General features: G+C 36.3%; 1 protein-coding gene and 1 pseudogene across 1 annotated transcript; both read right to left on the bottom strand.

Moving 5' to 3' along the window:
• Window positions 1-3,086: 3,086 nt before the first annotated feature.
• On the bottom strand, window positions 3,087-4,860 carry LOC109373432 (olfactory receptor 4F3/4F16/4F29-like; annotated as a pseudogene).
• Window positions 4,861-8,416: 3,556 nt separating this feature from the next.
• LOC109373433 (olfactory receptor 4F3/4F16/4F29-like) lies at window positions 8,417-19,735 on the bottom strand. The gene is made up of 5 exons (XM_019627215.1): window positions 19,632-19,735; window positions 19,449-19,522; window positions 19,226-19,335; window positions 15,115-15,190; window positions 8,417-9,376 (listed from the first exon to the last, which is right to left on the bottom strand). The coding sequence occupies exon 5, from the start codon at window positions 9,368-9,370 to the stop codon at window positions 8,417-8,419; it is 954 nt and encodes a 317-aa protein (XP_019482760.1). The 5' UTR covers window positions 9,371-9,376; window positions 15,115-15,190; window positions 19,226-19,335; window positions 19,449-19,522; window positions 19,632-19,735.
• Window positions 19,736-25,518: the final 5,783 nt, after the last annotated feature.

Here is a 25,518-nt window from a genome sequence, read left to right as displayed (position 1 = left end):
CTCTATAACTGTAATTTTGCTACTGTTATGAATCGTAATGTAAATATCTTTTTGTTTTCCGATGGTCTTAGGCGACCCCTTGTGAAAGGGTCGTTCGACCCCCAAAGGAGTCGTGGCCCACAGATTGAGAACCGCTGTTCTAGGCAATTCCACTACTGTATCAAGGCAGTTGTTTCTGGCTGTTGGAGCACAAGTAAGTCCAGTATATGCTATGGGTGTAAGCCCCTGGTCACACTTCACTTCTATAAGAGAATATCAAGATGCAATATTGTATGTAACATCATAGAAACAGATAAGACAGTAAAGATATTCCATGAATCAATAATGGGTAGGGCTGGCAGCAGCACTGTGAGTGGGAAAGACAAAGCCATTCCATAAATAAATAAATTAATTAATAATAACTTACATTATTTAAATATATTATGTATATATTATAAACACATATTTAGTTTATTTTATATCTTTGTAGTAATATATACTTTATATATTTACATATAATTGATATATTTTGTATTTATACAGATAATTTAAAAGTATTTATATATCAAATATATATTTATAAGACATATTTATATAGAATACTTATCTCTATGAAGTGATGTTAGAGACGGATATAAAGATAGAGATAAATACCACTCTGAAGATAAGCATGCCCCCATTCCATAAAACAAGGGTTTCTCTCTATTGCCTGTAACAAGGTTGACAGCTAGTTCTCTAAGAGTAGTGTGAGATACGGCACGACATATACAGGGTGTTGTCCATTTACTCTTGCGTTGTAAGCTTGGGCACTCGGAAGTGATGGCAGGCTGATCAGTCTTAGTGAGAGAAAATTAAAGTTGTTGATTTTATGCAGAAATGTCAACTATGCTGCTATGGCCACTTTTAGTGTCAATCAAGCAGTTCTAGAAGAGCTGCTGAAATAGGCTGGCTGAGATCCACATGGGCAGATCATTTTGTTCCTGTTCAGTAAATAACTTCTAATGGGCTTTTACAAATCAGTTGTTACTCAGTAATCATGGGGATGTAGGGTATAGCATAAGAAATATAGTCAATAATATTATAATAACTCTGTATAGTGTCAGATGTGTACTAGATTTGTTTGGGTGATAGATGGGAAGGAGTTGGGGAAAGGATATAAAAAGTGAAGGGAGGAAGAAGTACAAACTGATAGTTACAAATAGTCATGGGGATATAAAGTAAAGCACAGGCAACATAGTCAATAATATGGTAATAACTATGTATAGTGCCAGGTGAGTGCTAGACTAGTCAGGGGGATCATTTCTATACAAATGTCTAACCACTATGCTGTACACCTGAAATTAACATAAAACAATATTGAATGTCTACTGTAATTGAAACAATAGAATGGGGAGAAAAGTGAGGGGGAATAAAAGGTACATATCTCCAGGTATAAAACAAACAAATCATGGGGATGTAATGTACAGCATAGGTAATATAGTCAATAATTCTGTGATAGCGTCATATGGTGTCAGATGGTTGCTAGACTTGCCCCAGTGATCACTTCTTTAGGTACGTTAGTGTTGAATAACTATGGTGTACACCTGGAACTAATATAATATATGTTAGCTATAATTTAATGAAAATCTTTTTAAAAAAAGAAAAAAGAACCAAATTAAATGGTAATGAATTCAAAGATTGAAAGGTGTAAGGAAAAGATATAGATATGAAAGATTCAATATACACATAATTGAGTTCACAAAGAGGAAAGTGCAATGGAACAAAACACATCTTTAAAGCTAACAATAAGAAGACTTTCCAGAAATAAAAGATTTGATTTTCAGATTGAAACAACCGCTCATCCAAAAACCAAAAACAAACAAAAAACTCTGAAACAAAATGTTCTCCACAAAATGTAACATTTGACAAAATATAGCACATTTTCTTGATGAATACTCTTAGCAAACCAGATGCCCAAATTGTAAAGAGGTAGAAAGCTAGTAAGCTTGAAATTATAAACAAATCAAGGAAAATTTGAACACATACTGATTTGAATGAAAATTAAAACAGTTAGATTATTGTCTAAATCTTTAAACAAAGCCCTCTTCATCCAGGACGATTAGTAATATGAAACAAAAGCCTTAAGAATATGATTACACTCTGCCCAGTAATTACATATCTAAAATTTTATTCTCAGAAAATAAGCAGAAAGGGCACAATGATGTATTACAGCATGCTTCCTGTCAGTAAAATTTTATGACTAACTCTATATACACCAAAAGAATGCTGGTTTTAAAAACTGTGGTACAAACTTGCAGTTATAAAATAGATAAGTTCTGGGGATGTCATATACATGGTGACTATAGTTAATACTGTATTTTATATTTGAAAGTTGCTAAGAGAATAGATCTTAAAGGTTCTCATAAGAAAAAATGTGTAACTATGTATAATGATGGATATTAACAAGATTATTGTGGTGATCATTTCACAATGTATACAAATATTGAATCATTATGTTGTACACCTGAAACTAATATAATATTATATGTCAACTGTATCTCAATTTAAAAAATAAGATAACAAAATTTTTAATACATGAAGGCAAGAACTACAAAAGAGCAGTGACAACACATCTTTCCTCAAGCTTGAAAGAGTCTGTTTTTTTACCTGAGGTGGACGGGCAAATCTGTGCAAGGGAGAACATAAAGATTAGTCAAGAACATTCATTTCGGCCTTGAACATTATTCTTCCCATCCTTGACTAACAAGCTATTGCTGCTGATGATCATTTGGATGCTCCTGGGTGGCTGGCCAGCTTCATAACAAGTTACCTAACCTACATGTGACTAATAATGCCTTCACTCAACCCTTGCCCCCTTCATTTGGTAACTCAGAAAGAACAATGAGACTCTCTTTGAATAGTTATTTATACTATTTCTGAGCAATATATTTATTTTGTAAAATAATTATACATAATATATTTTATCACATGGAAAGTTTAATACTTCATTAAACTACAACAAATTTATAACAAATTAAACAAAGCTATAGTACTTATTATACCTTTATATTTCTTCATTTATACACAATTTTGTAATAAATTTTCTTTTGTAATGTCTACATTTCTTATTTGCTTTTTAAAATTTATTTATAAACCTAGTTCACATAATATAGAAATCTTCTGCATTTTTGTTCATTTATTTATAAACCAGTGCCACCTCTCTTTAGCTTCAAACTATTAAACCCATTTATAATATTTTAATAGTCACATAGTTTTCTTTGACATATAAAAATGAGTATTGTTTAGGAATAATTAGAGTAAAACATAATTACCATACACATGAGTGGCGTAGGAGTTTACACCTCCTGGTCTCAGAACATTTGATTAACTAGTGATAGTGAAGGTTCCTGAGTTGGTACTCAGTGATTTATCACAAATTTCACTTTCCAATCCTAACTAAATCTAAACACCTTAGCACTAACTAAATGAGTGTGAATAGGCAAAACCAGATGGTGGAAGCCTCAAATTCTTAAAACTACGTAGGCAGTTGTCTTCATTGTGTTTATTCCTCCAGGTATATAGACACTGAGAAACTCAGAGGGCAGGAATGTCCGTGCATATGTAGATTGGAAGCGATAGGTCTTTGAGAAGCACTACTAAAGAGAAGATTATATAACATTTTGCATTAATGGAAAATGTGCCCAGTATATGAGATTTCTGCCTTCACCAAAGTTTTCAGTCACAAACAAGAAGGACTCTAGATTGCAAGGCTGAATTTATTCCTGCTTAATATTTTCAGGATCCATAAAGCAAGGGTCCCCATGAAAAAGTGACCAGATCAAAACAGAGTCCTTGAGGACAAATTTCATAGTGGAAATTTCATATTTCATAGTGAAAGATGTGTGAAACATTTGACTAATGAAATTAATTTCCAAGAATAATCAAGATGAATCTGAATTTCTTGGATTCTGCATGAAGGAATGCTTCCTGAAACTTAAAACCTTAAGAAATAGTCTCTTCATTGCCACCTTCATCTCCTCATTTCTAAATGTATAGATAATAAGATTCAAAAAAGGAGTGATAAGGGCATCAAAGATGCCTAAAAATTGATCTATGGGTAAGGTAGGGAATGGCCACACATAGACAATAACGCAAGGACCAAAGAAAAAGACCACCACAGTGATGTGAGCTGAGTGAGTGGAGAGGGCTTTGGATGAACCACCTGAAGAGTGTTTCCGAAGCCTGACCAGGATGAAGATGTAAGATACAATCAAGATAAAGAAGGTGCCCATGGAGATGAAACCACTGTTGGCAGTGACCAGAAACTCCAATCTGTATGTGTCTGTACATGCAAGTTTGATGAACCGAGGAAAATCACAGTAAAAGCTATCCATTCTGTTGGGACCACAAAAGGGTAAGTTTACAACAAAAGCCAGTTGGGCCACAGAGTGAATGAGTCCAATGGTCCAAGCAACTGCCAAAAGAGAAATGCACACTCTTAGGCTCTTGATGGTCAGGTAGTGGAGGGGCTTACAGATAGCAATGTATTGGTCATAGGCCATGGCTATAAGCAGCACCATCTCTGTACCACCAACAGTGTGAATAAAGAACATCTGAGTTATGCACCCTTTCAAGGAGATGACTTTCTGTTTTCTGAAAAGGTCATAAACCATCTTTGGGGTTGAAATGTTGGGAGCACCTGTGTCAATGAGAGAGAGATTTGCCAGCAAAAAGTACATGGGGGAATGTAAGTGATGGTTGTGAGCACAATGACAAGGTTTCCTAGCACACTTGCTATGTAAAACATTGTGAAAGACAGGAAAAGAAGAATCTGAATCTCCCAGGAATTGGTGAGTGCCAGCAACAAACATCAGACACCACGGAGTCATTTCCGCCATCCATCAATTTCGTGTGCTAGGCTGACTCTGAAGTTACCTGAAAAGCATAAGAGAGGAAACACTTTTTAAGTTGAAAGGGAAGTCCTGGCTATGGAGTTACACAAATGTCGAAAACTAAAGATCACCTTGTCATTGTATACAGTTACTTCGAGTTTGTGTAGTACAAGAATCCCAGAGAGCCAGCTCCAGATATTTTTCCATGTCTAGATCTTTGGTATCATTTAATCATGGGCCTCAAATTTAGCTTGGTTGTTAGTGTATAATGAAGAAAAGAAAATGTAGGCAAAGGCATCCAAAAATCTCAGGAAGAGTACATCAGGAAATAGACAGACTTATGCTTCCTAATTTCTATATTCGAATATGCCACAGAATGGCAATATGTGAAAAAAGGCACAGAGAACTGTCGGGGATGTGCTCTATTTTCTTCTTTTTTATGACTGCCTCATATTCAGTGTCAGTAGACCATAATTTACTTACTAATTTCCCTATTATTAAGCATTTGCCTTGTTTCTCATTTTTGGGACCTTACAGACAGTGCTGCAAATAAATATCCTTATACATACCTCCTTATGTATGAATACTTTTCTTTCTGTGTCATAGATTCCCAGGAGTGGGATCACTGGGTCAAAGTACATTTAGTTTTAGTTTTAGTAGTTCTGCCTAACTGACTTCTCAAAAGGCTGTAAGAACACTTATTTCCACAAGAATGAATGTTAACACTTTTTTAAATTGTTGTGAGTATCTTGAGTGTAAAGTGATAGTTCATTGTTGCTCTAATTTTCATCTCCCTGACAACTATTAATTTTGAACATGTATTTTTTTTTTTGCAGTTTGGATTTGCTCCTCTGTTTATTGCCTGTTCATGTCTTTTCTTATCTCCTACTGTGCTTTTTCTTACCAATTTGTAAGAGTTCTTTTCATATTATAGATATAAAGCTTCTGTCATTTGTTATATATTTTCTCTAAATCAATTATCTATTAATTTTGTTTGTGGTTCCTTTTGCTATACTCAAGTCTTTAAGTGTATATGAGTAAATACAGCTGTTACTTATTTTACAGCTACTCAGTTTAGTCTTAGTAAAGATCACCCTTACCCCTGGATCACATATATACACCCTTAGATTTTCTTCCAGTATTTTATTTGCATTTTATTTAGAACTGTGCTGTATTATTTTTGTATATTTTTAAAATAAGTCCACTTTTAATTTCTTCCAGGTGAACAGAATTGTAATGGCACTATGTGTTAAATGGCCCACTCTTGCCCTGCTAAATTTAACTATCATTTTTGCATTATGCTAAATTCTCAGATATTATGGGATCTATTTCTGAATTCTTTATTCTGTTTCCACTGATATATTTGTCTAGTTCTGTACAAATATCACAGAATTTGACAAAAATGGCTTTATACTGTGTCACTATATCTGACAAAGCAAGTCCCTCTTTCACTGTTCTTATTTTTCATACTTCCTTGGCTCTTCTTGAGCATATATTATTCCATATAAACTTTAAGATCATTTTATCCATTCCTCCAAAATAAATTCCACTGGACTTATAACTTAAATTGTGTTCAATTTATACACTAACTTTGAATGAAGTAGCATTGTCATGATGTGTCCCCCCATTCAAGAACATAGTACATCCATCCATTGTTCAAACCTTGTTTCATGGACGTTAATAAGATTTTGCCCTTTTTTTCACATATGTTCTATGTGTCTTTGTTTAAATTACTCCATACATTTTATAACATTTTTTGGCATTATGAAAAGAATACCTTTTCTCATCTTCATTTCTAGATTCTTCTTCCTAGAATGGGAAAAACATTTCTTTTTGTCTGTTATATGTAGTCACTTTACTACATTCTGTCTTCGGGTGTAATAGTTTTGTGCTGAAATGTCTTGGGTTTTCTAGGTTTACAATATTGTCATCAGCAAAAAGAGATGAACTGTTTTCATGTTTAATTTTTGGTAGCTTGATTTAGATAGTGTTCATTTCATCACCGCCCCACCCCCCTGCTTATTAACATGGAAGTCTTGCTATACTTTCTGTATTTTTTATGGTTCTCCACTCTATTTTAAAATAAGATGCCAACCATGTTCCCTACCAACATTTTACCTCCTTCCTGCTTTCCCCTACACCAAATAAACTGAGATCTTCAAAATACTTTCTCCCCCTTTTTCTCACCTCCTCTCTCCATTTAAATTAAACCACTTCCTTTTTATCTTTCTGGAACTTCTATTTGTCACATTTTCCCTCCTGAATTTATCTTCCCGATTTTGTTTCCCTTCATGATTTCCATCTCATTATCATTATCCTATATATGCATTGCACCTAACGTTCCAGCCTCAAATTTGAATTTGAAGAATAATCATTCTCCTTTTAAACTCAGCTGAATTGATCAGTTCCAAAGGGTCTTGTTCATATTGGTCATGAATATTTTTACATGTTATTATTATTGTTTATTGAAATTAGCATCTGCTGTATAAGTGCCACATGCTAACTGATTGCACCACTGGACTAACCATTGCCACCCCAATAAATTTAATTTAAAAAAAAACAATATTAAGTTTCTAAAATCATTAAAAAAATAGCATCTGCTTCTTCCAGCAACCCTATATCCAACATCTGCCTAATATCATGTATACTTAATATGTGCTTTAAACATATAAATTATAATATCTGAGAGAAAGCTTAAGAAATCACCTATGTCAACCATCCAATTTCAAGATTCATTCAATATATCCAGTCTATGTAGTTTTATTAATCATTGTCACCGCAATAAATTTAATTTTAAAAAAGACTGCACTTGGATTCCTCTCTGTTAGAATGACATGACAAATTTATCTTGATGTATTTATTCTACTCTTGACTAAAGGCAGTAAATGTTATTCTTTACCTTCTGTGTAATCTTCTGAGTTAGCAGAGATTTTTTTAGCTTACAAAAATAACTTTTTGTATCTTATGCTGACTTTAAATTCTCCATTATTTTAAAAATATAGTTAATTGCCTATGAAAGATTGAAGTATCTACTACTGTTTATTTTAAATATATTTTCACTCTGATTAATAGGGAGCTATATACACCCACCCATGTTCTCTACACTACTGTTATGGGTTGATATGTGCCCACAAAATAAATATGTTGAAATCTTAACGCCCAATACTTATGAATGTGACCGTATTTGAAAATTAGATGTTTGCAGGTATAGCCAATCTAAGATTAAGTCATACTGAATTAGGATGGATTAGAAGACACTGATCAGTGTTCTGATGCCCTTAAAGCAGTCAGCTTTCTCATGTGTACTTAAAAATCACTTCACATAAATATTATTCCTTAGGAATTTAGGCTCAAGATTATCATAATCTTCATTTTACAAATGCTTTATATGTAGTTCTCTCATTTCAAAATTGAATGTCCCACCCTCCGGAGTGAGAGACAAAATGGATACAGTATCAGCGTGTATAAGCAAATCAAGGTAATACAAACAAGAGCTTCTCTCTGAGTTTGACCATCAATAATGAGCATCATTAATTAATGAGGGCTCTTCACAATACAGGCATCACTTAAGAGATCTTCCTGTAATTCACTAGCTGTCCATATACTCTCCTCATTGCCACCTTCATTTCTTGATTTCTGAATGTATAAATGATAGGATTCAGGAAAGGAGTGAAAACTGCATCCAAGATGGCCAGAAACTTATCCAAGTGTGTGGAGGGAGATGGCCACGTATAGAAAAATATTAAAGGACCAAAGAACAGAACTACCACAGTGATGTGAGCTGACAATGTGGACAGAGCCTTGGATGAACCATCTGAAGAGTGTTTCTGAACCGTGAGAATGATGATGATATAGGAAATAATCAGTATGAAGAAGGAGCCAACAGAGATGAATCCACTGTTCGCTTTGACCATAAACTCTAGTTGGTGGGTGTCTGTGCAAGCAAGTTTGATGAACTGAGGGAGGTCACAGTAAAAGCTGTCCAACACATTAGGACCACAAAAAGGTAAGTTTACCACAAAAGCGAGTTGAATTGTGGAGTGAATGAGGCCAGTCATCCAGGCAGCCACTAAAAAGAAGATGCACATTCTTGGGCTCATGATGGTCAGGTAGTGGAGAGGCTTACATATGGCAACGTATCTGTCAAAGGCCATGGCGATGAGCAGCACCATCTCCACACCACCAATGACATGAATGAAGAAGATTTGAGTGATGCAGCCATTAAAGGAGGTGACTTTACGCTTTCTAAAAAGGTCATAAATCATCTTGGGGGAAGTGACAGAAGAAACTCCGAGGTCAATGAAGGAGAGGTTGGCCAATAGAAAGTACATGGGGGAGTGTAAGTGAGGGTCATAAATCACGGTGAGCATAATGAGGGAGTTTCCCATCATGCTTGCCACATAAAATGTAGAGGAGATCACAAAGAGGAGAAGTTGGATCTCCCAGGAATCAGTGAGTCCCAGGAACACAAACTCTGACACTGCAGAGTGATTCACTCCATCCATTGCCTTTGTCAACATTGCAACCTAAAAATGTAAATTATGATAATTATGTAATAAATTAGGAGAGAGATCAAAGCTATTAAATTCTTTCTCTAAACTGACCTGATATGTTCAGGGACTCTGAAATGTTGTGACTGAGAAATTGGTAGCTTTCATATGGAGTTGTTCTCTACCGCAAAGTTGTCTCTGCATTCAATATCGTCTGTTTCTTCCCAGAGTTGATTCATATTAGTCATGAGATACAAGATGTCAACATGAATAACAGGACCTCAGCTTGAAACCTTTTGATTTTTTGCTTCAAAACTAATATCTGGTCTCAGTCATAGAGCTAATCACTACTGCAATCCTTACAAGCCTATAACCTTCATCTGACAGAGAGAGAGAGACTTTTCTTCTCCCACTTCCCAGTCCCCACCTCTGACAACGTATTCACCTTAAATATTGCATGAATGTTTACCACATCTATGAAGTCCTGCTTTATTACTATTATATTTATTACTGGTATAACCACCAGGTTTTCTCTGCATTTAATACCCATTTACTTCCTCTCAAGGTAGATACCATGATGTTGATCATGAGATACAGGATAGGTCAACATGGGTAATAGGAATTCAACGCCAAATTCTTCTGATTTTTGGTTCAAGACTAATATAGTCTGGCTCCAGTCACATAAAATTCTTGACCACTTCTCAACTATTCCATCCACTTGCAAGACCACAGGCTGTATTCTAGCAAACAGACCCTTCCTCCTGACTCCCTTCCTCTGGAACATGTTTATCTTCAAGTTTCATTCTCTTTTAACCTTATATGTGAGGTCTTGTCTTATATTACCAGCATTTATTTTACTATCTCTTGCATTTTTGTAAACTGAGTAAAGTTTTTTTTTCAACTTTTGGTGTTTTGGGGTTTTTTTAAAGATTTTGTTAGGGAATCAGGGGAAGGAAACAGACAAGTTGCTTTCCTCTTGTTCTTTAGTCTAGTTGTGGAGGACGTCGCTTCACTGGCGGATGTTGGTATTATCATTGCGATCTTCCCAGGTGAGGCAACTTGTCGCTGGCCATTAGACAGCAGCTCATGGAAGCCCACTGCAGACCCACTGCTACCTACACTGTCGCCGGCCACTCACGGCAGCCCAGCTCCGGGTCAAGCTGTTGTTCACCATCTAGCTGTAGAGGGTCCACCGTCACTGGCCCATGTGGGATCCAAACTGGCAGCCCTGCTGCTCAGAGCTTGCGCTCTCAAGCCAACTCCTAACCAGCGAGCCACTAGGCCGGCCCCTCAGGTTTTTTATCTTTATTAAATTTATTGAGGTGACATGGGTTAGTAAAACTGTATAGGTTTCAAGTGTACATTTCTATAATACATCATCTATATATCACATTGTCTGTTCATCACCCAGAGTCAGCTCCCCTTCCATCATCATATATTTAACCCCCTTTACCCTCTTATAACATCCTCCACCCTGTTGCCCTCTGGTAACCACAAAACCAGGGGTTGGCAAACAAACTTTTGAGTCAGAAGAGCCGCCAGGGGTCGGCAAACTGTGGCTCACAAGCCACATGAGGCTCTCTGGGTACGTACATGTGGCTCTGAAGCAAAACTGAAAATGAAAATAAAACCATCATAGTTTCATTTATAATATTGTTTTAAATTTTTCTTATTTGTAAAAATATATTTATTGCTTTCGAATGATTTTTAAATTGTTGTGAGGGACAGGATTGGCTCTTCCAGGAGTAGGAAACTTTTGAGACTGAACGTACCCAAAGAGCCGCATGTGACTCATGAGCCGCAGTTTGCCGACCCCTTCACTAAACTGTTGTCTGTGTCTACTAGTAGAGTTTTAACTCACCAACCAGACTGTAAGCTTCTTGAAGGCAGGCTTATTCATATTTGGATTTCTTGAAATAATGAAAAAGTGGCCCGGACAGAGGTATAGGTCCATGAATTTTCTGTTACCAGTTTGAATCATGTTCAGTGCAGAAATCGAGAGTGTTTAGAAACTTCTAAAAATTTACATCACAGCAAAATCCAAGTAATGATTTTGCATTTACTGGAGTATCAGTCCATGAAGGATTGGGGGGGGGGAAAATTGGTTTCCACCAAAGATAATTTGAGAAACACTGCCCTGACACATGATCTGAGAATCTTAAAACTAGGGCATCATGGTGTAGTGAAAAACATTTTGTTCAAACCTCTGTGGAAGTACTTATCACATTAACTTGTAATTTTTGTTTTATTTAGAGAAGCAACATAGCACAGTGGAAAGAATATGGTCTTTGGATTCAGAAAACCAAGATCTACACTGTGATTCAGCCACTAACAAGATGACATTGGGCAAATGACTGACTTCTTGAACCTCAGTTTATCTATAAAATTGCAATTAATATTACTAAGTTTGCAGAGTAGGTGATAGGGATAAAAAAATTAAAGTTTCGTAGTCGTGTATTTAGTGTGTATGGATTAATATGTACATATTTGATAAATATTCATTTTACTTCCCTTTCTTTCACTTGTCCATAACAGTACTCAACGCATGAGATAAATGAATAAAAAAGAAAAGAAAATGATATTGGTAAGCAGAGAGCATCAAAATTCTATATCTAAAAGAAATTTCAATAATATGATTATCTCCTTCTACATAATAATAGATTATAACATTCATAGTCTTTAAGTGATCAAAATAAAAACCATCCTGTGTAGATTATATACAGTTGCTCTCAAAAAACACTATTTTTGGTAGTACTTACTACAAATGTAATTCATTGACTTTTTGTTTGTTCTGTCTCTCCATGTGACGGCAATACCCATAAAGTTAAGGATTATATCTGACTTGTTATCCAGTGTATCCCAAAACTTAGAATCACACCACATACATAATAAGGATATGTAAATATTTCATGAAATAAATATATGCTAAAAGACAGAAGAGGATGTATTTGAATAATTAAAAATACATGAGAATATGCCTAGTTATATAATTAAGGAAGATGAGTAAAGAAATCGCACCATTCCTAAGCAACAGAGAAAAATAGAAAATAGAGGATTATAAAAATTAAAAAGCAATACAGAAAAAGAAATAAATGAGATTAAAAGGAAAATCTGAAAATAATGAAGAAATTAGGAAAGTATGTGTATAATGACAAACAAAGAAAGAATAAAGCTTACCTTAGATTAAATAAAAGGCAGGTTTATGACACATGGTTTCCATTGTACACTTCAGAAATTCTATAATTATAAACAAATTATAGTTTTATATCTTCAGGTATCTTTTAAGTACCAACACTCTTGGGAGACTTTCGCAATAAGCCTTTATCAGGCATGCACATATAGCTGTGAATTTATTTGCCTTTTGACTCTCCAATCCCTACCAACTAGGTAAAATCCGGGAATTTTAGGAAAAGTGAATTTAAATCAGAATGAGATAGAAATATAAAACCTATTGGGTTGTCGGAAAAGTTATGACACATTTTTGCAACAAAAAACATAGAAAAAAATACATCATTACTTTTGCAAAAATCCAATACATATACTAAATGCATGAGAATATACCCATTCAAATATCAGGGAATACAGAAACTTGCAAAGTTTGGGTCACCACAGTTTTAAAGTCACTTGAGACAGAGTCGGCATCAAATCTCAGTCCAGAGCAAAAGTCATAGAGAGGTTTCTAGGTGGAGACACAAGGATATGATGTTTATTCACCCAAGAATCATCTGCCCGTATGGGAAAACTCCTGAATAATGGTGTTCTGAAATCATCTTCTCTTATAGATTGGCTATGCTTTGAAATAACTTTTTGTAAACATTCATCTGTATTCATAATTTTTTAACTAATTAAATATCCATTATGCAAAAGCAAGTCTAATTCTTTGCTTTCTGTTTGATTAATTTTTTCTCTTGATCCATATAGAATTGATTATTTCCCAAAACAGGTTCCCAGACATTTAATCCTTTATACAATAGATGAAGAAGATATTGGTAACCTCAGTCAAATAATAGTCATCAAGTTGAAAGGGATCTACAGACAGCTGTTAGGTTTGAACAAGGCACTAATCTAAATTATTGTCCCAGTAAATGTCCTACTCAATTTAAAAATATTGTGGGTTTAAAATCTCTCTCAGCTCAAAATCTCTGCATTTTATCTTCCAAATTGTCACAAAACCGATGAAACAGAACTGACTCTGGGTAGTGAACACACAATGTGATATATAGATGATGTATTACAGAATTGTACACCCAAAATCTATGTAACTTTGCTAACAATTGTCACCCCAATGATCTTTAATTTAAAAAAATTGTCACAACCTTCCTTATACCCAGGTAATATCCTGCCCTCTCTAATTTAAGACCTCTATTTTTTCTAACTGTGGGAAAAATAAATAATTCTGTGTCCTTTTCAAAAACCCTCTTGTGGGGCCAGCCTAGTGGCTCATTGGTTGGGAGTTGGCTTAGGACTTAGAGCTCTGAGCAGCAGGGCCCCAGTTCGGATCCCACAAGGGCCAGTGACACTGCGCCCTCTACAGCTAAGATGATGAACAAGAGCTCTACCTGGGACTGGGCTGCCGTGAGTCTATGGCGACGGCGTAAGCTACAGTGGGGCTGCAGTGGGCTGCCATAAGCTACTGTGAGTGGCTGGCAATCAGCGTGGGCGGCCAGCGACCAACTGCTTCACCCAGGAAGAGCGCAATTATCAAAATACCAACATTGGCCAGTGAAGCAACGTCCTCCACAACTGAACTGAAGAACAAAAGGACAGCAACTTGTCTGTATCCCTTCCCCAATTTGTCAATGCTGCTTCCTCCCCCAATTCCCCAATAAAATCCTTTAAAAAAACAACAACAAACTTTGTGTACATGAATGCAAAAAACTAAGTCACTCCTTAGTCTTCTGTTTGTAAAATTCAGCAAACTCAATACCTTTTACATTACCTATTAGGATCTTCCTCTCACTAACCCCCTTCCATCCAAAAAAATTCTCATTTGTCAACCTTTCTTCATTCTACTTATGATTTAGAGATAAAATTAATACAAAACACTCCTATTCTAAACCACATAAGAGACCAAGAAAACTAGATCAATCTCCTGGTAGTTTGTGGCTTGTTGTTGTTTTTAATTTTTCATATCATATTTTAAAGTGACATTACATTGGAAATTATTTATTCAGATTTGGATTTTTTGGTCTCCATGTCTTTTATTTCTGTTGAGATATGTATGAGTACCTTTTCCCTCTTGTAAATTTGATACGTTTTTAATAAAATTTGCTTCCCTTTTCACAGAAAATGATCACTTTATACCCTTTTCTTTTGAAAAACTAACAGAAAGAAAAATACAAATACACCTATTTTATATATTTTTTTTCATGCGTTAATCATTTTTCTTGCCTGTTTATCAAGTGGCAGAGGGTGGGAATCATTCATTTAATCAGCATCAGGAACAGCGTGATTTATTGTGCCCTATTTTGAATACAAAATATCACAATACTATTTGACTTTTTCTAATGTCTTTGACATTACCTTAGGAATAATGTGAGTCCAATTAAAAGCCATGTCAGTTAACCTTTCCCATTATGCCAATAGCCTTTTTTTCACAATTATTCTTCTGTAATATTCAATTCCTTATCCTAGACAATATCTACTTTGCTTTAGGATAACACTCAAGCACTGGAAAATATGGCTCATATGCATAGCAATTCCAAAGACAAAATTATGTCTGAACTAAAGCCACTCTTTGCATTGTTAAATTTATTTCCATGTTTTCATTTTACCTGTATAAAGAGAACAGCATCTTCCAGGAGTCTAAGATGTTCCTGTGTTCTCCAACACAAAGTGTCATATAAAATCCTGCCATAAGAAGAAATGAAGCTGATTACAGTCAAGAGGACAGTGACCAAGTGAAACTGCAAAAGCATGATAGTTTACAACGAGCTTATGGATCAGGGGACTTTGCCCCTAGAGAACTATCTGGTATGACCAGAGCAACCAAAGGATCTAAAAACTAATAATAAGACACCAGAGAGGAAGAGGGAAACAAGAGTGGAATATTTGCGTTTAAAAGCTTTATGCTCTTTTGTGAGAAATTTCATAAATCTTGGTAGCTACCCATTAGAATTAGTACCTGAAAATTGGTAAGTATTAATTCAAAAAATTAACCATAATCATCTTGATCAGCTCCCAAAATACCAATGTGCTTAATTTTTAATATAGTTTAAATAATTGAAGAATGTACACAAGACTTCATTTTTATACAATCATATTTTGAGTAATTATGGATGTTCACAAAGTTTTAGCCATACAAAAGTTCATTTTAGTGAATAGAGCTTACAAATGAATTGAACAATGGAAACAAAATATCAATTGATGATGAATTAAAGAAATTATGATACAGTCAAATTCTCTGAAGCCATTGAGAAGTAAATTCAAACTCTATTAGTCAAAGACAACCATAACACACTGTTGAATGAAATTCTGGGTAGCAAAATAGCAGGCATAGTAGTATGTTGCTGTGCATAAAAATATATATGTATATACTCATATATATATATATGTACATACACACACATATGAGTATATATGTATCTGAACAAATAGAAATAAACTTTTTTCAATAACTACTTCAGGCACTGTATTGTTAGGTGAGAAAACAAAGATTTTTGGCTTTTATTTTTGTATACTTTGTCAACCAGGATCCTGCCAGGACGAAATATGGCACACTCAAATTAGATAACTGGAAAAGAGCTTAGTAAAGGCACAAAGTCAGCTGGAAAAGGGTTGAGTGGAACTGGAGGGGTAAATGGAAGCTATTCTTTTTGCATCCACTTTTGTCCTTTATCCAGGAGACAAACAGAGCAGGAAAGATAATATTAAGATAGAAGAAATCAAGCATTATAGAAGGATAATTCGCTATTATATCATTGCAGAATGATCTAAACCCAAAATGTAAGTTTCTACCAGTGTACTTTATATGAATTATATACAGAAAAAAGGGTGAAGATAATTTACATAAAACATAGCTATCAAATCCCCATTTGTATATATGATTGTAAGATCTATTTTGATAACAGAATTTCCCTCATTTCATCTTAGCTTCTATCGGTACTCAGACTGGACAGGGTGCTCTACCTAGTGGGATGTATACTTAATATGTGCTTTAAACATATAAATTATAATATCTGAGAGAAAGCTTAAGAAATCACCGATGTCAACCATCCGATTTCAAGATTCATTCAATGTATCCAGTCTAGCCTGGTATTTTTTACTCTCTAATCTCTCTACCTAATCCATGGTGTTAGGCTCCTTGTTAAATGTTTTTGAACTAATAACTTGACAATAGAAAAGTGCCTAAAAATCTGTCAAATAAATATCATGGCATTGGAGTTTGAAGTCAACTGTAACTCTCAATAACAATGTTCTTATTTATTGCTTTGTGAGGAAGTGATTAAAGAAAAGCTGACTTAAGTGTTTGATTTTTTTAAGACTCCGTACTGAGAATTAATCTCATCTCAAATACTTTCTGTCAAAGTGAGCTGATTTTGAAGACAAGTGAAATTTTCTCTACAAGATAACAAAGAACTAGAATTTAAAATAAAAATCCAGTTAAGCTATATAAATTGCCAGTTATAAAAACAGTCACAAGAGTGTAAAGTAGCATAGGGAATATAGTTAATAGTATTGCAATAGCTATGGATGGTGTCAGATGGGTACTAAATTTATCCAGGGGATCACTTCATAAGTTATATAAATGTCTAATCACTATGTGGTACTTCTGAAACTAACATAATAGTGTATGTCAACTGTAATTGAAAAATAAAAAACTATCATCAACAAGACAAATAATAAGTGTTGGAGAGGCTCTGAAGAAAAAGGAACCTCATACACTGTTGGTGGGAATGCAGATTGGTGCAGCCACTATGGAAGGCAATGCAGAGGTGCCTCAAAAAATTAAGAATAGAATTACCATATGACCCAGCAATCCCTCTCCTGGATATCTACCAAAAAAATCTGAAAGTATTTATCCGTAAAAATATATGTATTCTGATGTTCATTGCAGCATTATTTATGGTGGCATGGAAACAATCAAATTGTACTTTGGTGGATGATTGGATAAAGATTTTATATAGATAGATAGATAGATATAGATATAGATATATACACAATGGAATACTACTCTGCCATAGGAAAAGATGAAATAGTGCCATTTGCGACAACATGGATGGATCTTGAGATTATTATGCTAAGTGAAATAAGTCTGACAGATAAAGTCGAGAACCATATGACTTCACTCATATGTGGGATATAAAACTGAAAACAACAAAGGAACGAGATAAATGAAGAAACAAAAACTCATACACACAGACAAAAGCTTAGTGGTCACCAGAGGTAAGGGAGGAGAGGGTGGTAGATGATGGTAAAAGGGATCAAATATCTGGTGATGGAAGGAGAACTGACTCTGGGTGGTGAACACACAATGTGATGTATAGATGATGTAGTACAGAGGTGTACACTTGAAACCTATGTAACTTTACTAACCATTGTCACTCAACAAACTTTAATTTTTAAAAAAAACAAAGAAAATAAGGACTCAAAGAGATTACAAGAATTTCCTAATTTTGTTAAGTGTCAGTTTCAAACCAAATTCGTACAATAGTATTAAAGATACAAGTGAATTTTAAAAAGTACCTGAAGAAAATGTTGAAATTTTAACAGTTGCTATCTTTCTATGAGGAGGCTATGGGTGATTTTTCTCTCTTCTTTATACTTTTTTTTTTTAAGATTTTATTGGGGAATTAGGGGAGGGGAACAGCGCTGGGGAATCGGGGGGAAGGGGAACAGACAAGTTGCTGTTGTTTTGTTCTTCAGTTTAGTTGTGGAGGGTGTTGCTTCACTGGCCCAAGTTGGCACCATCATTGCACTCTTCCCAGGCGAGGCAGATCAGTCACCGGCTTCTGGACGGCCTCTCACTGTGGCTGCTGGTCGCTCACGCTGGCTGCTGGCTACACACGGTAGCCCATGGCAACCCACTGCAGCAGGGGCTGCAGCCTACACCGTCGCCAGAGACCCATGGCAGCCCAGCTCCAGGTCGATCTGTTGTTCAGCATCTTAGCTGTAGAGGGCAGTGTCACTGGCCCTTATATGTGGAATCCGAACCAGGGCCCTCTGGCGTCCCAATCCAGTTCTTAACCAAAGCGCCACTCGGCCGGCCCTCTCTTCTTTATACTTTTATAAACTTTTTATTTTGCACATGTATTTCTCATTAAAGAAAAAATATTAATTTTAAACATTAGATTAAAAAACAAGTTGACTTCAGAGTGCAGGCTTTGTTCACTACGGTACTCTGGAAGTCACTGACAACTTAAAGTCAAAAATAACTTTAAGGGCATGAGGAAGTAGATTTAACTACCAAGGCACTTAGCAGAATTTCACAGTAGGCAAAGTGGGTCTTTGGTGTCTACCACCTCCTCTCCAGCTCTTCTACTATCTCTTGTCATATTGCCTTCTACTCCTGCGCAATTATCTACTCCTTTCATACTGTCCTCTGTCTATCCAAAGACATCCGCTATGTGATTCTTGCCAGATAGAGTCTCTTCTAAGTTCCTAGCTGCCAGAATTATCCTTTCCAGACCCTTTTTAATTACACCATTTACATAATGAGCCACTTCTACATGAGATATTAGGAAGAAATCAATGCAGTCACCTGTGTTTATATGAATTAAACTCTCATAATATATTAATTTTAGTTATATATGTCTCCAACTATGCCATGCTTTTAGACTATTCCAGGTTGCTATAACTCCTCCACTCTCAACCTGTCCTCATTGCACACCAGAAACAGACATCAACAAATTGGCACTCAATTCTGAAACATTGCCTATACCTTACCTTAGCTTCCTATGGTGAAGTTTTCACATGAGAACTGTAGCTTACTGTATTCCACTGTCTGCTTCATCTGTGTCGAATCAAAAACAACACAGCTGAATCTTCTCTGAGCTCTAGAAAAGAGTCACACTCAAGGATGAAAATATCATTAATCCTATTTGCAAAGAAAAGCCGTGAGAGCCAGAAGTCTCTCTTACCTGAGTTAGACCAAAATGGATCTACTCACCTCAGATGGTGGATCAATTCCCTCCAAATTTTGTAGGAAGACACAAAGCTACCATTATACAAGAGATGTAATTTCTAAAAAATAAAAATAAAAATTAGTTTCATGGATGCTGAGAACCAAATAACAGAAATTGGGAGTTTAGCAAACAGAGAAACTAAAATCATTACTTAGGAATTTACCTACCATGAAAAACCAAACAACAGGAAATACAGAATAGGGGAATTGGGCTGGTCAAGTGGCTCAGTTGGTTAAGAGCTCGCTCAAGAGTTTGAGCTCTGAGCAACAGTGGTTCGATGCGATGCCCCGAGCTGAGCTGCCGCTAAGCAGCCAAGAGGTAGTAGGATGGCTCAGCTAAAAAAATAAAAACACAAGCAGCTAACCAGAATAGGGGAAAAGACAGCAATAAGAAATAGAAAGGATGAAAATATCATGTTTCCTCCTCTTGGAACATCCTGTTCTGGGCACAGCAATTTCATTTATATTAAGTGTCATTAAAAAGTAATCAAAGCCATGGACATATAAGGAAGTATGTCAAGATCTTTCATAGCAGAGTTGTTGATAACTAACTTAATTCAAAATTGAAAATAACTTAAGGGCCGGCCGAATGGCGCAATGGTTAAGAACTGGCTTGGGACCCCAGAGGGCCCCGGTTCGGATCCCACATATGAGGGCCAGTGACACTGCCCTCCACAGCTAAGATGCTGAACAACAGCTCAACCTGGAGCTGGGCTGCTGTGAGTTGCTGGTGACGGCATAGGCTGCAGCCCCTGTGGCAGTGGGTTGCCATGGGCTACCGTGTGTAGCCAGCAGCCACAGTGAGCGGCCATCCAGAAGCCGGCAACTGATCTGCCTCACCTGGGAAGAGCGCAATGATGGTGCCAACTTGGGCCAGTGAAGCAACATCCTCCACAACTAGACTGAAGAACAAAACGACAGCAACTTGTCTGTTCCCCTTCCCCCAATTCCCCAGCACTGTTCCCATCCCCTCAATTCCCCAATAAAAATATTTTTAAAATAAATAAATAAATAAAAATAACTTAAATGTCAGCAATGAAGATATGACTAAAGTTACATGACTATATCCATACAATAGATTACCACGTAACCACCAAGAACTGCATGCTAGTGGTAGATTTGTCAGCATGAAAAAACATACATATCATATTGTTAAATCATCAATATTATATTGTTACATGATTTACATATCATATTGTTGAATGAATTATAGAACAATGTGATCATATTTTGTACAATTTTTAAATGTGTAAAGGAAAATCCTAAAAGAAATATAACAAAATTTTGACAGTTACATTTAAGTGAAATTATTTTCAGTGACTTTTTTCATTGTGCTTACCTATATTTAACCTACAAACGTACTTTAGACTCCACCAGTTTGTCATCCTGAATAAGGTTAACATTTGCGCTGAATATACTAGATTTTCCCATTCCTTGTGATTTGGAAGGCAAGAGTTGTTTATTTCCCCCTCTCAGCTTTTATTTACTATTACTCTTTGCACAAAAACAAATAATTAGTGACTTCCCACTGTAGGCCAGCCATTCCTCTAAGTACAAAAAAACAAAAAAAATCATGTTTTTTGCTTTATGGGTCTTTTTTCTCCTGTGGAGAGAAAAAATAATTAACAAAACAATCTTTCAAATAGAGATAAAATTATGAAGACATTAACAAAGCATATGATAGAGAATGACTGGAGCAGAAAAACAAGAGGGAACTTCTTTAGTTAGGAAGTCTTTTCTTGAAGCTAAAAAACCTGAAGCTGAAACCTGAATGATGAGAAGGAGTCAGCCCTAAATATATCCAGACGAGTCACTCTGCCTGTGGAGAGAAGGGCCAGTGTACAGGTCTCAGACCAAGAGCTTGGTGTATTCAAATAACAGGAAGTAAAATGTCTAAGAAGAACGTGAAGAGTCAATGCAGCTGGCAGGGCCAAATCTTTTCAGGCTTTGGGGACACTGGTTAGGCAATGAAATAGAGTAGGTACCCATCCCCTGTCATGTGGTATCAACCTGTCCTTAGCCTTCAGAGATTTCCATGAGCTTCTCTCCTTCCCAGGGCCTGTACTTACCTCAGAAGACTGGTCAGCGTGGGATTTAGCCCCAATCCATAGCATTCACAAATTCACGAATCTCCTCTGCTCAAACACTTTTGTTGAGTCTGCCCACCTTACCACACCCCTTACTTACCTGCAGTGATTTTTCACCTCAGAGACCCATTGTTCCTTCTTACAATTACTGAGTTGTATAGTTCTAACAATTTTCTACAGTTTTTCCAACACAATTTTCTGGCATAGGCTTGAGAACATAATGAGTATTCAATACCTTTTCTGATTAATAAAGTTTTTATTTATATAAATTTTTATAACCTAGTCAGCTTGGTAACTTCTTCCAGCACATTAGAAAGCACCAAAGATAACCAAAACAACCTTGATAGAACCACTGCAGATCATATAAAAAGACAATTTGAAAATAAGAGAAAGAACATGTAGAAAGTAAATTGTGGCATTTTGAAGTCTATATTTGAGGAATTCCATCATTTAAACTATTCTAGTCTTGTTAGCAAAAGAGCAAGTTATTAATCAAGGTCTGATCAATGGAATTAGAAAGGAAAGAAATCATCTGTAGACAGTAAGGAGTGGTTTTAATGTTTTATTTCATGTTATCGAACAGATATTTATATAACACTATAGACCAAGAATTGGTTTAAGCACTTTACAAATATTCATTCAATCAATCCTTATATCTTATGAGGAAGTACCTTTAGCCATAGGACCTGACCTTTTTATAAGTCAAAAACAGTCAAATATCACAAATTTCAACGGTTCAACTTATCTCCATCTTACAGATGACAGAATTTAAGTATAAAGACGTTGAGTAATTTGTGTTTTAATAAAAAGCAAAGCTGAGATTTCAACTCAGGCAATCTGGCTCAAGAATCTGTGCTTATAACTATGTCACTGAAAAAAAAAAGTTCATCTAATTGAGGAATCATTGCTGGTTTCAGTATAATTAAGGCAAGGATTAGCACTAGCTGGAACAGAAATATTAAATAGGTCATTGTCTTTGCCCATTACCTGGCCCCCATTGTTCAAATCTCCTGACAGTACAGCAATGCAGCTTTTGAAGTAACTGGAGTAATAATAAGTAGTGAAGAGGGCTACATATAGCAACGTAACGATCAAAGGCCATGATGATGAGCAGAACCATCTCAGTTCCTCCAATAATATGAATGAAGAACATCTGAGCAATGCAGCCTTGGAAAGAGATTATTTTCCTCTCCTTTAAAAGATCACAAATTGGGCAGGCTGAGTGGTGCGTTGGTTAGGAGCTGACTTGGGACACCAGAGGGCCCCGGTTCGAATCCCACATATGAGGGCCAGTGACACTGCCCTCTACAGCTAAGATACTGAACAACAGCTCAACCTGGAGCTGGGCTGCCGTGAGTTGCCGGTGATGGGTAGGCTGCAGGCCCTGATGCAGTGGGTTGCCATGGGCTACCGTGTGTAGCCAGCAGCCAGCATGAGTGGCCAGCAGCCGCAGTGAGCGGCCCTCCAGAAACCGGCAACTGATCTGCCTCGCCTGGGAAGAGCGCAATGATGGTGCCAACTTGGGTCAGTGAAGCAACGTCCTCCACAACTAGACTGAAGAACAAAACGACAGCAACTTGTCTGGTCCCCTTCCCCCAATTCCCCAGCGCTGTTCCCATCCCCCAATTCCCCAATAAAAATATTTTTTTTAAATAAATAATAAAATAAAAGATCACAAATCATCTTGGGAGCTGCAATGGAGGGAGTCCATATGTCAATAAAGGAGAGGTTGGCCAGCAGGAAGTACATGGGGGAGTGTAGATGGGAGTCAGAGATCTGTGCGCACAATGAGGCAGTTTCCTAAAATACCCATTACATAGAACACAGAGAAAACTAGAAACAGGACTATTTGCACCTCCAAAGAACTGGTGAGTCCCATAAACAAAATCTCAGGCACCACCGAATGATTTCCTACCCCCAGGTTTCAGTCATTTGGGTTCCAAATTTGCCTGAAAGAACAGTAAAAATAAGAAATTGGAGTTACTGACTGTATCTGACAGGTTTTTATTAGAGAAGCAGAATCACTAGGAGATAATGACAGTGACTTGACCTCACATAATCATGGAAGCTGATTCAGCAGTCTCTATATGTCTGTTGCCTTTGCATCTGATACCATAGTTTTAAGTCCACAGGACAGGCAGTCAGGAAGAAAAGATGGATGTAAAATGGTGGGGGGGGATAGGGGGGAAATAAAAATAAACTGGAACCCACAAGCAAGAATTAAAGCTGTAATGACAGATTAAAACCTGTGTCAGTGCTCATTGCCTCTGCCCTTGAGGTGTGGATGTACTGCAGAAGCCTGGGCCCTTCACCACAGAGCTAAACACACACCTGGCCCTCATGTCAGAGAAACAAAAGAAGGATCCCAACAGTGTGGCAGTCGCAGTCCTGGCCACTGCCTCACACCAATGAGATAAGCCAGCAGAGACATGGCAACGTGTGTCAGCTACAAATAGGGCTGCTGCTTCACTTCTTCCTTTGAAATATTGCAAAAGAATCCCTCTTTCAACCCATCTTAGAAACATATAGACAAAGGAATTCTGGGGATGTAGCTCACTGTAGCCAATACAAAGCCACCATACTGGCTATTTTTAAAAATGTACAAATATTGAAAATTGACTATCTCTTTTCATTGGGTCAAACATGAGCACACTGGCACTTAACTAGATTTCACAAAGGCTCTAAATCCACCGATCTTAATCTCACTCCATCGCCCGCCAACTACCCTTGTTATTACTGACTCTGTTTAAAATTTCACCACGGGTTCTCCTCTGACATCAGGAAGCCACTTCAAGTGAGAAATGTAAGAAGAATTTCAACAGAGCTTGGGGATGAAAGGAAAACAGAGTTCTAAGTATTATATGGCAATTAATTGTTACTTCTACTAGCCGACAGAGACTTCAAAATGCTATTTATTTGCAAAAATCTTCTCCAATTCAGTTGGTTTATTTTATCGATGGTTTCTTTTGCTGTGCAGAAGCTTTTTATTTTGATATAGTCCCATTCATTTATTTTAGCTTTTACTTCCCTTGTCTTTGAAGTCAAATTCATAAAGTCCTCTTTGAACCCAAGATCCATAAGTTTAGCACCTATGTTTTCTTCTATGCAGTGTATTGTTTCAGTTCTTATGTTTAGTTCTTTAATTCATTTTCAGTTAATTTTGGTACATATCAACAACACAAATAATAACAAGTGTTGGAGAGGCTGTGGAGAAAAAGGAACCCTCATACATTGTTGGTGGTAATGCAGATTGGTGCAGCCGCAATGGAAGGCAGTGTGGAGGTTCCTCAAAAATTAAGAATAGCATTACCATGTGACCCAGCAATCCCTCTTCTGGGTATCTACCCAAAAAAATCTGAAAATATTTATCCATAAAAATATATGTGCTCCGATGTTCATTGCAGCTTTATTTACGATGGCCAAGACATGGAAACAACCAAAGTGTCCTTCAATGGATGATTGGATAAAGAAGATATTTTATATATATATATATATATATATATATATATATATATACAATGGAATACTGTTCTGCCATAAGAAAAGATGAAATAGTGCCATTTGAGACAACATAGATGGATCTTGAGATTATTATGCTAAGTGAAATAAGTCAGACAGAAAAAGTCAAGAACCACATGAATTCACTGATGTGTGGAATATAAAACTGAAAATAACAAAGGAACGAGACAAACAAAGGAAGAAACAAAAACTCATAGGCACAGACAATAGTTTAGTGGTTACCAGGGGGTAAAGGGGGAGAGAGGTGGTAGATGAGGGTAAAGGGGGTCAAATATATGGTGATGGAAGGAGAACCAACTCTAGGTGGTTAACACACAATGTGATACATAGATGATGTATTACATAATTCAGATGTACACCTGAAACCTATGTAACTTTACTAACAATTATCACCCCAATAAAGTTTAATTTTTAAAAAAGGCCAAGGTCAAATTAAAGTGGAAATCTAA

The sequence above is a fragment of the Hipposideros armiger genome, unplaced genomic scaffold (genome assembly GCF_001890085.2).
Source record: "Hipposideros armiger isolate ML-2016 unplaced genomic scaffold, ASM189008v1 scaffold_724, whole genome shotgun sequence".
NCBI classification, from domain to species: Eukaryota; Metazoa; Chordata; class Mammalia; order Chiroptera; family Hipposideridae; genus Hipposideros; species Hipposideros armiger.
This window is presented reverse-complemented; position numbering and strand designations above follow the sequence as displayed.